At 39.1% G+C, this 17682-nt stretch overlaps 1 protein-coding gene and 1 non-coding gene across 6 annotated transcripts in view; one reads left to right on the top strand and one right to left on the bottom strand.

The window, feature by feature from the left end:
• LOC132432692 (sodium-dependent phosphate transport protein 3) overlaps window positions 1-17682 on the top strand; it is a 65580-nt gene that overhangs the window by 40939 nt on the left and 6959 nt on the right. For 2 of the 5 annotated variants that reach the window (XM_060023423.2, XM_060023422.2), the window contains 4 exons: window positions 6975-7084; window positions 8981-9192; window positions 11030-11263; window positions 11349-11436. In XM_060023423.2, the coding sequence (XP_059879406.1) occupies window positions 7057-7084; window positions 8981-9192; window positions 11030-11263; window positions 11349-11436 (562 nt within the window). In that variant the 5' untranslated portion in view covers window positions 6975-7056. Of the gene's footprint in view, window positions 1-133; window positions 632-6974; window positions 7085-8980; window positions 9193-11029; window positions 11264-11348; window positions 11437-17682 lie in introns of those variants that run through there. The other 3 variants (XM_060023420.2, XM_060023421.2, XM_060023424.2) reach the window with 3 other exon arrangements.
• Window positions 7210-7283, bottom strand: TRNAR-CCG (transfer RNA arginine (anticodon CCG)). The gene has a single exon. It is a non-coding gene; the product is annotated as a tRNA-Arg (tRNA).

The raw sequence follows: 17682 nt of genomic DNA, 5'->3' as shown, positions 1-17682 counted from the left end.
TTCCTCCAGTTCCAGGAGCCCTGATCTTTCTTCCACATCATGCTGCCTCCCCTTCAGGAAAAAGTCGTGTTGACTTTTTCAGCTGTCTGCAGACTTCAAAGCAGAAAAAACATGGTGTCATCTTTTGAGATATTCTATCAGCGAGAACTTGAAAATGAAGTTAAAAATTAAGCGGCAAAGCCAAACCCAGGCTCTCTGCTCCGAGAACGTAGGGCTAAACCTAGTGCAGTCTGCCTGCCGTGTGATGCAATATTTATCCTTGTGAAATTGTGGAATTATTTGAAAGAGAAGAAGGGACGAAAATGCCTTCTTTCTTCAAGGTAGCCTATAGTCTAGGGCTTACAATACTGATTTAATGGTGAAGGTAAGTGCATTTCGTCTTTTGGGATCAGAGGATAATTACTAATCAATCAGAGATCCATTAAAGGGAGGGAACAGTTTAAGGGAAAGTCAGAGGAAAACATTGTCAGCAGCCTAAGGATTTCCACCTGGGAATATGGTTTCTGATTTCAAAATGAAGAAGAAACTTTCTAAAAAATGTAATTGACTCAGTCAAGACCCTACAGCAAGGTTTGAGAGGCCACCAGTGTCAATGGACTCTGTGGACAATTGTCACTTCTCCAAGGATTCCGTAAGTATTTACTGTGACACCTTGATGAATCGAACAGGCTTTGGCTGCAGAATAAAATACTGGATCAGAACTAACGAAGTTTGGGATTGGGGACTGTGATTCATGGGCCTCTTCAGATTTCTGTATATAGTTGAAATTGTCTCTCAGGAATAGGAGAATATGAACAAAGTTGTGGATAAGATTGAAGGCAAGAAAACCTCTACACTTGTGGAGATCACTTGGTTTGTTGCCCTCATTGTACAGCTGAGGAAAGGTGCCCCAAGAGATTATGGTTAGTACCTATCAGTGCTGTGATGGGAAGGCCTAGGGGAAAAGACACAATGAAGGTGCCCTCTCCCATCCTGCCCAGAGAAAACCCCAATTCCATAGCAGAGATGGACTCATACAGGCCTGGAAGGTATACCTGAGGTTGTTCCTTGGAGGAAAGGTGCCCAAACACTCCTGTGTTATTTCTTGGTGAGCAGAGCTGTGAGTCCCCTGTGGGCAGGGCCCAAGTTGCGCCTTAATTTTGACCTAACCCTGCCTTCTAGGATTACCTACTATTGGTGCTTAGTACTTTTTTTTTTTTTTTTTTTTTTTTTTGCGGTACGTGGGCCTCTCACTGTTGTGGCCTCTCCCGTTGCGGAGCACAGGCTCCAGACACCCAGCCTCAGCGGCCATGGCTCACGGGCCCAGCCACTCCGCGGCATGTGGGATCTTCCTGGACCGGGGCACGAACCCGTGTCCCCTGCATCGGCAGGCGGACTCTCAACCACTGCGCCACCAGGGAAGCCCGCTTAGTACATTTTTCTTTTTCTTTTTTTCATGATTACGTTCACATGAACTAACAGCATGATGTAAATGACCTACTGGAATAACCAATTTTATTCCAGAACTACCAATCTTTCAGAAAGGTAAACAGGTGATAAAAGAGGCCTCAGTTTGACTAGCATGGAAGAAATTGCTTCTTGGCATGTTCTCTGGTGTTGGTAGCAAGGTGCATCCCTTCCTCATCCATCTTCTGGATTCTAGTCCAGAAGAACCCACTTCTAAAAGGAAACATTTAAAACCAATTTAACAATCAATCAAAAGCATTTTTATAGAAAGATATTTCATTTGCTGTAAACCTGTATTTATTAATCTGAGAGGGCCCAAGTGCCAATCTTGTGACTACTTATTATTATTTCTGTTGTTAATATCAATAACATTTTACAATTATGATATTTTACATTGAGAAGGCGTGTCTCATACCTTTGTTTTCATTCCCAATAGTCCTGTGAAGTAATATTATCCCCATTTTTCCTATGAAACTGTGACAGCTCTGGGATCTTATAAAATCTGCTCTGCTTTACTTGGACTGTAAATGACAGAGAAGAATTGGTCCTTGGATACCCTTTGACCTGCAGGTTCCTGCTCTTTCAACCACATGTAACATTTACTTTGAGTAAACTAGGGGACTCGGCTAACAGAGGTGATGCAAGACAGGCTCAGTATTAAGGGAAATCTAAGAGCAACAGAAAGACCATTATAACAAAATAGTGAGTTCTAGACTAATAGTAAGAGGATAAAAATTATTTTGCTTATGCATGTCATCTTGTCTATATTATTTTTATACCAAATATAACTCTATTTTATGTCATAAAATTATTTTTAAAGTATAGAATTTTTATTTTACTTAATTTTAATTCATTTTTTCCATGTGTATTTACAGGTTTGTGGGTTTTTTTTGCGGTACGCGGGCCTCTCACTGCTGTGCCCTCTCCCGTTGCGGAGCACAGGCTCCGGACGCGCAGGCTCAGCGGCCATGGCTCACGGGCCCAGCCGCTCCGCGGCATGTGGGATCCTCCCGGACCGGGGCACGAACCCGTGTCCCCTGAATCGGCAGGCGGACTCTCAACCACTGCGCCACCAGGGAAGCCCCTATTTACAGCTTTGACACTAGGATTCACTATTTTTTAGAAATGTCACTCCTGAGTAGGAAGGTCCTTGACAATGTTTGTAATTGGGCTAAAACTCATTCCACTGTCTCTAAGTGATATCAATTATGCCAATTCTCAGATCGCATACTATCATATGCTTCTGTGATTATTTTAGAAAAATAGCTGCCATTACTATGTCACAGAAGGACCCTCTTTTCGATTGGTTTGGGATGTCTGCCTGATTTCTGCATTTGTCTCATACACAGGAAACGGGCAATTAACAACTGAAGTTAGCTATTAAGGCAAATTTCAAAGTAGCATTTGAAACGATGAAAGCCAAGGTAGGGATGGCAGCAGATGGAATGGGAACTGAAGGGATGGGTTTGTGATATAATTCCACTAGTCAAAAAAGCAAGAAAGGGCTTCCCTGGTGGCACAGTGGTTGAGAGTCCGCCTGCCGATGCTAGGGGACAGGGGTTCGTGCCCCGGTCCGGGAAGATCCCACATGCCGCAGAGCGGCTGGGCCAGTGAGCCATGGCCGCTGGGCCTGCGCGTCCGGAACCTGTGCTCCGCAACAGGAGAGGCCACAACAGTGAGAGGCCCACATACCGCCAAAAAAAAAAAAGCAAGAAAGAGTAGTCTTTTTTTTTTTTTTTAAATATTCAAAGCTCAACCTGAAAGTATTTTCATCATCAAATTTCCTTCTGGAATAAATGATTAAAACTTAATTTAAAATCATAGATAAGCAACAAGGATATACTGTAGAGCAGAGGGAATTATGGCAATTTATCTTGTAATAACTTAGAATGGAGTATAATCTGCAAAAATACTGAATCACTATGCTGTACACCTGAAACTAATATAATATTGTAAATCAACTATACTTCAATTTTTTAAAAAAAACCTTAACTTAAAATCATATAAATTCCTATCTGGAATACCTTAAAATGAAACTACCCAATTGTATTTTAAGCTTGTGCTTAAAATATGCCCATAAAGAGGAAGTAGTATTAATAGATAGAAAAAAGCAGTAGTCTGGGCATCGGGAGACCTGGTGCTGACTCAGTATACTCTGTGACTCAAAGCAACTTCAAGCATTCTGCACATCAATCTCCTCATCAAAAAAAAAAAAAAAAAAGAACAGCTGGGTCAGAGAATCTCCAAGTCTCTTTCAGCTCTAGAGCCCAATGTTTGTCAGATTGGTTGGAGAGGTTGGTGGGAAACCTTTCATTGGAGTACAAGTACTTGTAGCTGAGTGTACAGTTGAAAAATTGCCTTCTGCCAAGTCTTGGGATCTTACATAACAAGAGAGATCAAATAGAAAATGGTCCAAACTCCGGGTCAGCTAAGATCTGAGTGTAGAGCCCTGAACTGAACTCCTGATATCATCCAGATGTTAGCAGGGCTGGAAAGCCTTCCAAAGCACAGCAAAACTTTTTGACCTACCTCCTAGAGAAATGGAAATAAAAGCAAAAATAAACAAATGGGAATAAATGGAACTTAAAAGCTTTGCACAGCAAAGGAAACCATAAAAAAGACGAAAAGACAACCCTCAGAATGGGAGAAAATATTTGCAAATGAAGCAACTGACAAAGGATTAATCTCCAAAATTTACAAGCAGCTCATGCAGCTCAATATCAAAAAACAAACAACCCAATCCCAAAATGGGCAAAAGACCTAAATAGACATTTCTCCAAAGAAGATATACAGATTGCCAACAAGCACATGAAAGAATGCTCAACATCATTAATGATTTCTCACTAATCATTAGAGAAATGCAAATCAAAACTACAATGAGCCACATCTTCTTTATCCATTCATCTGCTGATGGACATTTAGGTTGCTTCCATGTCCTGGATAGCACAGGTAGATCAGCTCAGTGCTTTGTGACCACCTAGAAGGGTGGGACAGGGAGGGTGGGAGGGTGGGAAATGCAAGAGGGAAGAGATATGGGGATATATGTATATGTATAGCTGATTCACTTTGTGATAAAGCAGAAACTAACACACCATTGTAAAGCAATTATACTCCAATAAAGATGTAAAAAATAAATAAATAAAATAAAAACTACAATGAGGTATCACCTCACACCAGTCAGAATGGCTATCATCAAAAAATCGACAAACAATAAATGCTGGAGAGGGTGTGGAGAAAAGGGAACCCTCTTGCACTGTTGGTGGGAATGTAAATTGATACAGCCACTATGGAGAACAGTATGGACGTTCCTTGAAAAACTAAAAATAGAACTACCATACGACCCAGCAATCCCACTACTGGGCATAAACCCTGAGAAAACCATAATTCAAAAAGAGTCATGTACGACAATGTTCATTGCAGCTCTGTTTACAATAGCCAGGACATGGAAGCAACCTAAGTGTCCATCGACAGATGAATGGATAAAGAAGATGTGGTACATATATACAATGGAATATTACTCAGCCATGAAAAGAAACGAAATTGAGTTATTTGTAGTGAGGTGGGTGGACCTAGAGTCTGTCATACAGAGTGAAATAAGTCAGATAAAGAAAAACAAATACCATGTGCTAACACATATATAAGGAATCTAAAAAAGAAAAAATGGTTCTGAAGAATGTAGGGGCAGGACAGGAATAAAGAGGCAGACGTAGAGAATGGACTTGAGGACACGGGGAGGAGGAAGTGTAAGATGGGACGAAGTGAGAGAGTAGCATTGACATATGTACACTACCAAATATAAAATAGATAGCTAGTGGGAAGCAGCCACATAGCACAGGTAGATCAGCTCAGTGCTTTGTGACCCCCTAGAAGGGTGGGACAGGGAGGGGGGGAGGGTGGGAAATGCAAGAGGGAGGTGATATGGGGATATATGTATATGTATAGCTGATTCACTTTATTATAAAGCAGAAACTAACACACCATTGTAAAGCAATTATACTCTAGTAAAGATGTTTAAAAAAAAGCACAGCAAAAGCCAACATGTTTCCTGGTGCTGACATTCTCTTGTTGGCAACTGGGCATCTATTTGGGTACATTGTAACAAAAAAAGAAAATTTCAAAACTCAGATGGGGTGACCTTGTTCTCAGAATTCTAGAGCCATTTGGCAAAAAGAAAACTACCCTGACTGGCTTTATGAAGCCTAATTATTGTTCCTTCAAAGACACTGAGTATAAAATAACTACTAATTGTTTAAAAAAATCACTTGATAAATATGGAAGATCATACAGAATTACGTGACCACAGTGTGTTCTGCAACCCAGAAATAGCCATTGCTGGCACTTGTGTGAATCCACTTCTCTCTTCTTGGATGTGCGTGTATCCACACAGGCATAGTGCTTGTTTTGTATACTAGAGTACAGGCATTTCCTTAATATTATTCCATATCTTTGAAAACGTTATTTTAATAAAGTCCACTATAAGAATCTATTAAAATTGACTCACCAAACCCTTATGGTTAGGTTAATTTGTCTCCAATATTATGTTGTAATAATACTGCAAAGAATATTTTTGAACAAAATTCTTCACCTGTCTCTTTCATTATGATCCTCCATCCTCCATTCTTAAGTGTGCAGGTAAGTCTTGTTAAATGTATGCGCAGAAAGAATGCAAAGCTTTGGATGATGCAGTATAAGCATGAGACGTGTTTGTGAGGTCATGGACGCTTCAGTTTAGGAATGACTGCAAAACTTACGATATTCTTAGCATGAGGATTGTACCTAAAAGAAATAAATGTATGAATCCCCAAATATTGGGGTACAGGTATCAAATTAGACATGTCCATTTCGAGGTCATGAATTCTCTTTACCTGTCAAGTAGCTGGATTTATTCATAATTATAGTAGAAAGCCCTCATTCAGGTGATTTGAAGAACTTTTCAGCCCAGTAAAGTGTCAAAATTGTGTTAGCAAAGACAAGAATAAACATTTTAAACCATTAAATACTATTAGTATTATATATATATGTGTTATGCAATGTCATTCTTCATGTTCAAAGAAGGAACCATGGGTCGTTGTTCTGGTTGTACAGAAAGATGTACAGAAACATGGTCAAAATGAAAGAAAGGCCTGCTCTGGAACTTTCCTCCCCAGCTCTTGTGCTTAATTTTCCTGTCTTCTGACCTTGCTTCAAGCCATAATATGCCTTACCTTTGCATGGTTCTCTGTGGTTTGCAATTTTCTCATTCAGTTCTTGCAGCACCACTCAGAAAGGAGATTTATTTTTATTGAACAGACAAGGAAATGGCCAATTAGAGAATTTAAATGACTAGCTCTACGTCACTTAGCTGGGACTTAGTCAGATTTCTTATAAAAATAGAGTCCTCCGTAAGCATAGCAATAAGGAAGCGTACTGCAAAATGTAAATCATATACCTGTGTTGGGTCAAAACTTTCATTGATGATGAGAGAATGCAACATTAACACGAGAAAATTATCTGTGTGTCTTGTTTTGGATTGTTCTTCTTCCCCATAGATAAAAGCCGTCGTGGTAAAAGAGATTCAGGGCAGAGGGAATCTCCCCCACAAAGTGTGGTACCATTTCCCAGAGGAGCCAAATGGATGAGAAGCCTTCCACCAGGAAAGGTAAAGCCACATCTCTCTCTCTCTCTCTCTCTCTCTCTCTCTTTTTCTTTAAAATTTATTTATTTGGCTGCACCGGGTCTTAGTTGCGGCACTCAAGACCTTTAGTTGCGGCATGCGGACTCTAGTTCCCTGGCCAGGGATCGAACCTGGGCCCCCCTGCATCGGGAGCATGGAGTCTTAACCACTGGACCACCAGGGAAGTCCCAAGTCACATCTTGTATTTGCAGGCTACCTTATGGAAGAGTGGAAGTTTTATTTCCACATCCTCGTTCTCCATTCCTTCTCCTTTGTTTTTTATCAAGCATCCCTGTTGTGGAGATTCTCCCAGTTTAACATTGGACCAGATCCAGCCCCTCATTCTGTTACCTGCTACTTTTTCCTTAGGGAGCCCCAATGAGGTATCTATGAGAAATTACGTCAAATGATCACTGAATCCCAGGACATAAGGAACGGAATGAGTCCAGAAAAAGTCATTTTAAACAAACCCCTAACCCATATATGAGTTCCTGCTACAATATCTTTGCTATGTAGCTGGTTATTTCCCATGAGCTTTGGAAACCTCCAGTAATAGGGAAATAATTCTTTTGCAGGCAACCAAATCTCATCTCTGAGCCTATTTGGCCATTAAAAATTATTTCTCCCATTATATATATATTTTTATAGGTTTATCTGTTTCTTCACAGGTTCTCTCTTTGTTTCTCTTTAGTCCCATTTCTCCAAATGTGCAAAAAAATTTAATCCATCATTCACATGGGAACCCTTTCAAAATAGGCCCATTGTTCCACTTCACAGGGACCTAAAAGAATGTGTTGCTCTTGTAACAGAATGACAGTTCCTCCAGTACCGTATCACCTACAAACAGTAAAAATGGTTCCCCATATTAGTTTTTTTTTAAGCTGAATATATGTGAAGGCAGAGCCTAGTGACATACAACAAAAATACTTCCAAGTGAACATTACACTAAGGAGTTAGTGGTTGTGCTCATTTATACACTATATATCAGGTATTTTAAAAGAGAGCCCTTGGGGCTTCCCCGGTGGCACAGTGGTTGAGAATCTGCCTGCTAATGCAGGGGACACGGGTTCGAGCCCTGGTCTGGGAGGATCCCACATGCCGCGGAGCAACTAGGCCCGTGAGCCACAACTACTGAGCCTGCGTGTCTGGAGCCTGTGCTCCACAACAAGAGAGGCCGTGATAGTGAGAGGCCCGCGCACCGCGATGAAGAGTGGCCCCCGCTTGCAGCAACTAGAGAAAGCCCTCACACAGAAAAGAAGACCCAATACAGCAAAAATAAATTAATTAATGAAAAAACTCCTACCCCCAATATCTTCAACAAAAAAAAAGAAAAAAAAAGAAATAGCAGAAAATTTCGAATTAGGCATGAGCATGAATTAAAAAAAATAAAATAACTAAAAATAAATAAATAAATAATTAAAAGAGAACCTTTGGACGTTAGCTTAATTCAAAGGCAGCTCTCTAAGTATAAACTTCCAAGCTTTATGGTAGATGAATATGCAAAACAGATGGGACCACAGACTTGAAATTAGGAGACTCAGGTTCTGTGACTGGCTCTTCCCCATCTTCCTCATGCACTTTATTTTGGAACAATGTGACATAAATGCCTTCATTTAATTTTTCTTATATTTTCATCTGCTTCCCACACCTCTGAAAAAAGGCCGTATTTGTTTTACTTTATGGTTAGATCCCCGATTTATTGTCTTGAAGCCAACTAAAGAATATGACAAAGAAGGGTTGTGGTTACGATTATTTCGGTGAAAAAAGATAGTGGGACTGCATGAAATCATCTGTAGTTTTCTCAGACTTAGCAGTGGCAGAAATGGAAAGAAGGTGATCTCAGTCAGGATACTCACTGCAGACATCTGTGTTATTCTCTAGTTCCTGAATTCTGTTCATTACGCTATGGACTGGCTCTCATCATGCACTTCTCAAACTTTACCGTGATAACCCAGCGTGTGAGTCTGAGCATTGCAATCATTGCCATGGTGAACAGCACTCAGCAGCCTGGTTTATTCAATGCCTCCACAGAAAGACCTCTTGCATTCACCCTCAATCGCTCCAACAGATCCACCAAGGAGTTCACTTCGGGAGTAAGTATAATGGAGAACAAGGCTCTTTGTTGAGAGGGAAAACCCAGTTTGAAAGGAAGAATTGTATCTTGATTCTGTGGCATATAGAAGCATGAATTTTCAGTGGCAAACTAAAAAGGACTGGAAGTATTTTTCTTTGAGATATTGCTTACCTCTGTGATTAAAATAGTCTCACTGAGATTATTATGATTACAAGGTTGGGGGTAGGGACTCTAGGAAAAAATTGTGAACACTTCTAGAAAGGAATAGATTACTGGGTATCTTCAATGAAAAACTAGGCACTAGGATGTATCTAAGCACATCCTTCTGCCTGATTTTAAGCAGGTCTCTGTACTTTTCATAGTCTTTGAGCCATTTTACAACTCAGTAAGTTCTATATAATAAATGGTAATACAAATGATTCTTGGCCATAGCTCTGGAAATGAATTTTGTTCTGAGAAAAATCAATTGCTACTCTCCTCCACTTGCCTCTCAGTTAAATAAGCCAGTTTTGCTATATATTTAAAATCTATTTCAGCATTACTTCCCACTTACAAATGTGTGGGTCTTTGAATTCTCCTTTGGGCCAGTTGTAACATCTTACCAATTCCCCCATTAATCAATGAGTTAAATAAAATCTTTATTACATGTTCATTTTTTATTTGTATAAGACTCATGGTTATAACCCATTTAAATTTTTTCTTTAAACTAACATTTATCTTAAATTTCTAAAGTCATCCTCATATTTTATGATTTTGTTACCTCAGAGCCAGCTTATTTACAATGACCTCTCTGTCTCCAGTCTTTCTTCCATCATTCATTCTACACATTCACACACCTGTGCTCAAGAATCCAGAATACCTTCAAGTCGCAAACTCCTCTGTTGAGATGCTGTACTCTCCAGAACCTAGGCCCACTTCTCAGCACACTCATGTCTGCTATCAATGACCCAGGGAGAGTCTTTGCTCTGAGCAAGTGAGAGTCCCGGTTAGTTTCACTGGGTATCACTCCAAATACTGCAAGTCCACTTTTGCTGTTTTTCTTCAATAAGAATGAGTTTTCCTATTTCTCTTTACACAAATCATAGGCATTCTTCAAAGAATGGTTCAAGTACTTCTTCCTTCCTGGGACCTTCCCAAATTGTTCTTCCCTCTTTTTAAAGTCCCTATTTTACTGCCGTTCATCCTCAAACTTGAATTCTGACATGAGTCATATATCTTGTATTATTTATAGTTATTTTAAGTGGACAAAATAGTTCATATTTTACATTTTTTGGCTCTTTACTTCAATGTATACCATGATGCCATGTATCTAGTGGTCTACCAAAATTATTTATTGGGTTACATCAGAAGAAAATGTGATCTTATTAATGTGTAATATGTGTTTTAGGAAGTCACCTCTGCCAGGGCAGACCATGATTCCTAAACTTGATTTTAGGGACTAATTTTGATAAGCATTCAGTAAAGATGTGTTTTCCTTATTTTTTAAAATGAGAGTCAGCATGTCACCTGAATTATTTACTAGAACCAAAATAGTTAAAAGAAGCTCTTTCACTATATTTCATTTATATCTTCCTATCAACTACCTATGTAATCATTTCTTTGTCTCTTTTCTTCTTCACTTCTCTATTTTTTTTCCTTTTCTTCTTCATTTCTCTATTTTTATCTCTCTCTGAGAGGAGCAAATTAGAGATATAATTGGTTGTTTGGAAAAGGTGGAATATTTGTTTGGTAAAAAATGGAGGAAAGCCAAAATTGATATTTTATAGGAGGGTCAAAACCCCAAGCAGCTCTGGCTATAAATTAGAATTTTTATAAAAGAAATTCTTAGCAAAGAATTTTCCTTTTTTTCCCCCCAGGCCTCTGTATATGAATGGAGCCCAGAGACTCAGGGTATCATCTTTAGCTCCATCAGCTATGGGATAATACTGACTCTGATCCCAAGTGGCTATTTAGCAGGGATATTTGGAGCAAAGCAGATGCTTGGTGCTGGTTTGCTGATCTCCTCCCTTCTCACCCTCTTTACACCACTGGCTGCTGACTTTGGAGTGATTCTGGTTATTGTGATTCGGACAGTCCAGGGCATGGCCCAGGTAGCCGGTTACTTTCTCATTCTGTGTGGGATATGGATTCCTGAATTCTACTAGAGATCAAGAGTCTTAATGATTTTCATTTCAGGGAATGGCATGGACAGGTCAGTTTACAATTTGGGCAAAATGGGCTCCCCCACTTGAACGAAGCAAGCTCACCAGCATTGCGGGATCAGGTAAGGAAATGCATATAGATCACAACTTTGTAATCTGCTTCACCCTATTACACCTTTCCTTCTATGCATAGGATGGTTTGGGGGACAGGGAGAAAAGTGCTGTAAAAATATTCAACGATGTAAGACAGTTACATAACAAATAAGACAGATACATCTGTGCTGTAAAGCCACTAAGACTCAGAAGCAGGAAAGACCATTGTGAGCACTGTGAGGGTAGTCAGAAAAGCATTGTAGGGAAAACTTTAGAACTTTAAGAATTTGCAAAAATAGAAAAAAAAAAACCAAGTAAACTGTATAAACACCATTTTAGCAAAGATATGCAAATGAGAATTAAGACTATCAGTGGTAAGGAGATAAATCAGTCTGGAAAGTAGAGTTTCAAGAGCCCACATTATTTTGAGTTCTTTACTCTTCTGAGCTAATATTCACAATATGCCTTTGAAGATAATTTTTAACTCTCATTTTCTTTTCTTTTGAATTTTATTTTATTTATTTTTTTATACAGCAAGTTCTTGTTAGTCATCCATTTTATACACATCAGTGTATACATGTCAATCCCAATCTCCCAATTCATTAGACCACCACACCCCACCCCCACTGCTTTCCCCCCTTGGTGTCCATATGTTTGTTCTCTACATCTGTGTCTCTATTTCTGCCCTGCAAACCAGTTCATCTGTACCATTTTTCTAGGTTCCACATATATGCATTAATATACAATATTTGTTTTTCTCTTTCTGACTTACTTCACTCTGTATGACAGTCTCTAGATTCATCCACGTCTCTAACAAATGACTCAATTTCATTCCTTTATTGGCTGAGTAATATTCCATTGTATGTATGTACCACATCTTCTTTATCCATTCTTCTGTCTATGGGAATTTAGGTTGCTTCCATGACCTGGCTACTGTAAACGGCGCAGCAGTGAACATTGGAGTGCATGTGTCTTTTTGAATTATGGTTTTCTCAGGGTATATGCCCAGTACTGGGATTGCTGGGTCGTATGGTAGTTCTATGTTTAGTTTTTTTAAGGAACCTCCATACTGTTCTCCATATTGGCTGTATCAATTTACATTCCCACCAACAGTGCAAGAGGGTTCCCTTTTCTCCACACCCTCTCCAGTATTTGTTGTTTGTAGATTTTCTGATGATGCCCATTCTAACTGGTGTGATGTGATACCTCATTGTAGTTTTGATTTACATTTCTCTAGTAATTAGTGATGTTGAGCAGCTTTTCATGTGCTTCTTGGCCATCTGTATGTCCTCTTTGAAGAAATGTCTATTTAGGCCTTCTGCCCATTTTCTGATTGGGTTGTTTGTTTTTTTTAATATTGAGCTGAGTGAGCTGTTTATATATTTTGGAGATTAATCCTTTGTCCATTGATTCGTTTGCAAATATTTTTTCCCTTTCTGAGGGTTGTCGTTTCATCTTGTTTGTAGTTTCCTTGGCGTTGCCAAAGATTTTAAGTTTCATTAGGTCCCACTTGTTTATTTTTGTTTTTATTTCCATTACTCTAGGAGGTGGATCAAAAAAGATCTTGCTGTGATTTATGTCAAAGAGTGTTCTTCCTATGTTTTCCTCTAAGAGTTTTATAGTGTCTGGTCTTATATTTAGGTCTCTAACCCATTTTGAGTTTATTTTTGTGTATGGTGTTAGGGAGTGTTCTAATTTCATTCTTTTACATGTAGCTGTCCAGTTTTCCCAGCACCACTTATTGAAGAGACTATCTTTTCTCCATTGTATATCCTTGCCTTCTTTGTCATAGATTAGTTGACCATAGGTGCGTGGGTTTATCTCTAGGCTTTCTATCCTGTTCCATTGATCTATATTTCTGTTTTTGTGCCAGTACCATATTGTCTTGATTACTGTAGCTTTGTAGTATAGTCTGAAGTCAGGGAATCTGATTCCTCCTGTTCCATTTTTTTCCCTCAAGACTGCTTTGGCTGTTTGGGGTCTTTTGTGTCTCCATACAAATTTTAAGATTTTTTTGTTCCAGTTCTGTAAAAAATGCCATTGGTAATTTGATAGGGATTGCATTGAATCTGTAGATTGCTTTGGGTAGTATAGTCATTTTCACAGTATTGATTCTTCCAATCCAAGAACATGGAATATCTCTCCATTTGTTGGTATCATCTTTAATTTCTTTCATCAGTGTCTTATAGTTTTCTGCATACAGGTCTTTTGTCTCCCTAGGTAGGTTTATTCCTAGGTATTTTATTCTTTTCGTTGCAATGGTAAATGGGAGTGTTTCATAATTTCTCTTTCAGATTTTTCATCATTAGTGTATAGGAATGCAAGAGATTTCAGTGCATTAATTTTGTATCCTGCAACTTTACCAAATTCATTGATTAACTCTAGTAGTTTTCTGGTGGCATCTTTAGGATTCTCTATGTATAGTATCATGGCATCTGCAAACAGTGTCAGTTTTACTTCTTCTTTTCCAAATTGTATTCCTTTTATTTATTTTTCTTCTCTGATTGTCGTGGCTAGGACTTCCAAAACTATGTTGAATAATAGTGGCGAGAATGGACACCTTGTCTTGTTCCTGATCTTAGAGGAAATGCTTTCAGTTTTTCACCATTGAGAATGATGTTTGCTGTGGGTTTGTCATACATGGCCTTTATTATGTTGAGGTAGACTCCCTCTATGCCCACTTTCTGTAGAGTTTTTATCATAAATGGGTGTTGAATTTTGTCAAAAGCTTTTTCTGCATCTATTGAGAAGATCATATGGTTTTTCTTCTCCAGTTTGTTAATATGGGGTATCACATTGATTGATTTGCATATACTGAAGAATCCTTGTATCCCTGGGATAAATCCCACTTGATCATGGTGTATGATCCTTTTAATGTGTTGTTGGATTCTGTTTGGTAGTATTTTGTTGAGGATTTTTGCATCTATATTCATCAGTGATATTGGTCTGTAATTTTCTTTTTTTGTGACATCTTTGTCTGGTTTTGGTATCAGGGTGATGGTGGCCTCATAGAAGGAGTTTGGGAGTGTTCCTTCCTCCGAAATTTTTTGGAAGAGTTTGAGAAGGATGCATGTCAGCTCTTCTCTAAATGTTTGATAGAATTCACCTGTGAAGCCATCTGGTCCTGGACTTTTGTGTGTCAGAAGATTTTTAATGACAGTTTCAGTTTCATTACTTGTGATTGATCTGCTCATATTTTCTATTTCTTCCTGGTTCAGTCTTGGGAGGTTATACCTTTCTAAGAATTTGTCCATTTTTTCCAGGTTGTCCATTTTATTGGCATAGAGTTGCTTGTAGTAGTCTCTTTTGATGCTTTGTATTTCTGTGGTGTCTGTTGTAACTTCTCCTTTTTCATTTCTAATTTTATTGATTTGAGTCCTCTCCCTCTTTTTCTTGAGTCTGGCTAAAGGTTTATCATTTTTGTTTATCTTCTCAAAGAACCAGCTTTTAGTTTTATTGATCTTTGCTATTGTTTTCTTCTTTTCTATTTCATTTATTTCTGCTCTGATCTTTATGATTTCTTTCCTTCTGCTAACTTTGAGTTTTGTTTGTTCTTCTTTTTCTAGTTCCTTTAGGTGTAAGGTTAGACTGTTTATTTGAGATTTTTCTCATTTGTTGAGGTAGGCTTGTATAGCTGTAAACTTCCCTCTTAGAACTGCTTTTGCTGCATCCCATAGGTTTTGGATCATCATGTTTTCATTGTTATTTGTCTCTAGGTATTTTTTGATTTCCTCTTTGATTTCTTCAGTGATCTCTTGGTTATTTAGTAACGTATTGTTTAGCCTCCATGTGGTTGTGCTTTTTACATTTTTTTTCCCTGTAATTGATTTCTAATCTCATAGCATTGTGGTCAGAAAAGATGCTTGATATGATTTCAATTTTCTTAAATTTACTGAGACTTGATTTGTGACCCAAGATGTGATCTGTCCTGGAGAAGGTTCCGTGCACACTTGAGAAGAAAGTGTAATCTGCAGTTTTTGGATGAAGTGTCCTATAAATATCAACTAAATCTATTTGGTCTATTGTGTCATTTAAAGCTTGTGTTTCCTTATTATTTTTCTGTCTGGATGATCTGTCCATCGGTGTAAGTGAGGTGTTAAAGTCCCCCACTATTATTGTGTTACTGTCAATTTCCTCTTTTAGAGCTGTTAGCAGTTGCCTTATTTATTGAGGTGCTCCTATGTTGGGTGTATATATATTTATAATTGTTATATTTTCTTCTTGGATTGATTCCTTGATCATTATGTAGTGTCCTTGCTCATCTCTTGTAACATTCTTTATTTTAAAGTCAATTTTATCTGATATGAGTATTGCTACTCCAGCTTTCTTGTGATTTCCATTTGCATGGAATATCTTTTTCCATCCCCTCACTTTCAGTCTGAATGTGTCCCTAGGTCTGAATGGGTCTCTTGTAGACATTTATATATGGGTCTTGTTTTTGTATCCATTCAGCGAGCCTGTGTCTTTTGGGTGGAGCATTTAATCCATTCACATTTAAGGTAATTATTGATATGTATTTTCCTATGACCATTTTCTTAATTGTTTTGGGTTTGTTTTCATAGGTCCTTTTCTTATCTTGTGTTTCCCACTTAGAGAAGTTCCTTTAGCACTTGTTGTAGAGCTGGTTTGGTGGTGCTAAATTCTCTTAGCTTTTGCTTGTCTGTAAAGCTTTTGATTTCTCCATTGAATCTGAATGAGATCCTTGCTGGGTAGAGCAATCTTGGTTGTAGGTTCTTCCTTTTCATCACTTTAAGTATATCATGCCACTCTCTTCTGGCTTGTAAAGTTTCTGCTGAGAAATCAGCTGTTAACCTTATGGGAGTTCCCATGTCTGTTATTTGTCATTTTTCCCTTGCTGCTTTCAATAATTTTTCTTTGTATTTAATTTTTGCCAATTTGATTACTCTGTGTCTTGGCATGTTTCTCCTTGGGTTTATCCTGTATGGGACTCTCTGCACTTCCTGGAATTGGGTGGCTATTTCCTTTCCCATGTTAGGGACGTTTTCAACCATAATCTCTTCAAATATTTTCTCGGGTCCTTTCTCTCTCTCTTCTCCTTCTGGGACCCCTATAATGTGAATGTTGTTGTGTTTAATGTTGTCCCAGAGGTCTCTTAGGCTTTCTTCATTTCTTTTCATTCTTTCTTCTTTATTCTGTTCTGCAGCAGTGAATTCAACCATTCATTCTGTCTTCCAGGTCACTTATCCATTCTTCTGCCTCAGTTATTCTGCTATTGATTCCTTCTAGTATATTTTTCATTTCAGTTATTGTGTTGTTCATCTCTGTTTGTTTGTTCTTTAATTCTTCTCGATCTTTGTTAAACATTTCTTGCATCTTCTCGATCTTTGCCTCCATTCTTTTTCTGAGATCCTGGATTATCTTCACTATCATTATTCTGAATTCTTTTTCTGGAAGGTTGTCTATCTCCACTTCATTTAGTTGTGTTTCTGGAGTTTTATCTTGTTCCTTCATCTGGTACATAGCCCTCTGCCTTTTCATCTTCTCTATCTTTCTGTGAATGAGGTTTTTGTTCCACAGGCTGCAGGATTGTAGTTCTTCTTGCTTCTGCTGTGTGCCCTCTGGTGGATGAGGTTATCTAAGAGGCTTGTGCAAGTTTCCTGATGGGAGGGACTGGTGGTGGGTAGATCTGGCTGTTGCTTTGGTGGGCAGAGCTCAGTAAAACTTTAATCCACTTGTCTGCTGATTGGCGGGGCTGTGTTCCCTCCCTGTTGGTTGTTTGGCCTGAGGTGACCCAACACTGGAGCCTACTGGGCCTCTTTGGTGGGGCTAATGGCAGACTCTGGTAGGGCTCACGCCAAGGAGTACTTCCCAGAACTTCTCCTGCAAGTGTCCTTGTACTCACGGTGACACACCGTCACCCCCCGCCTCTACAGGAGACCCTCCAACACTAGCAGGTATGTCTGCTTCAGTCTCCTATGGGGGTCACTGCTCCTTCCCCTGGTTTCTGATGTGCACACTACTTTGTGTGTGCCCTCCAAGAGTGGAGTCGCTGTTTCCCCCAGTCCTGTCGAAGTCCTGCAATCAAATCCTGCTAGCCTTCAAAGTCTGATTCTCTAGGAATTCCTCCTTCCATTGCCGGACCCCCAGATTGGGAAGCCTGACGTGGAGCTCAGAACTTTCACTCCAGCGGGTGGACTTCTGTGGTATAGGTGTTCTCCGGTTTGTGAGTCACCCACCCAGCAGTTATGGGATTTGATTTTATTGTGATTGCGCCCCTCCTACCGTCTCATTGTGGCTTCTCCTTTGTCTTTGGA

Source organism: Delphinus delphis, chromosome 10, assembly GCF_949987515.2.
Source record: "Delphinus delphis chromosome 10, mDelDel1.2, whole genome shotgun sequence".
NCBI classification, from domain to species: Eukaryota; Metazoa; Chordata; class Mammalia; order Artiodactyla; family Delphinidae; genus Delphinus; species Delphinus delphis.
Note: the sequence above shows the minus strand (reverse complement) of the source record. Positions and strands in the feature narration are given on the sequence as shown.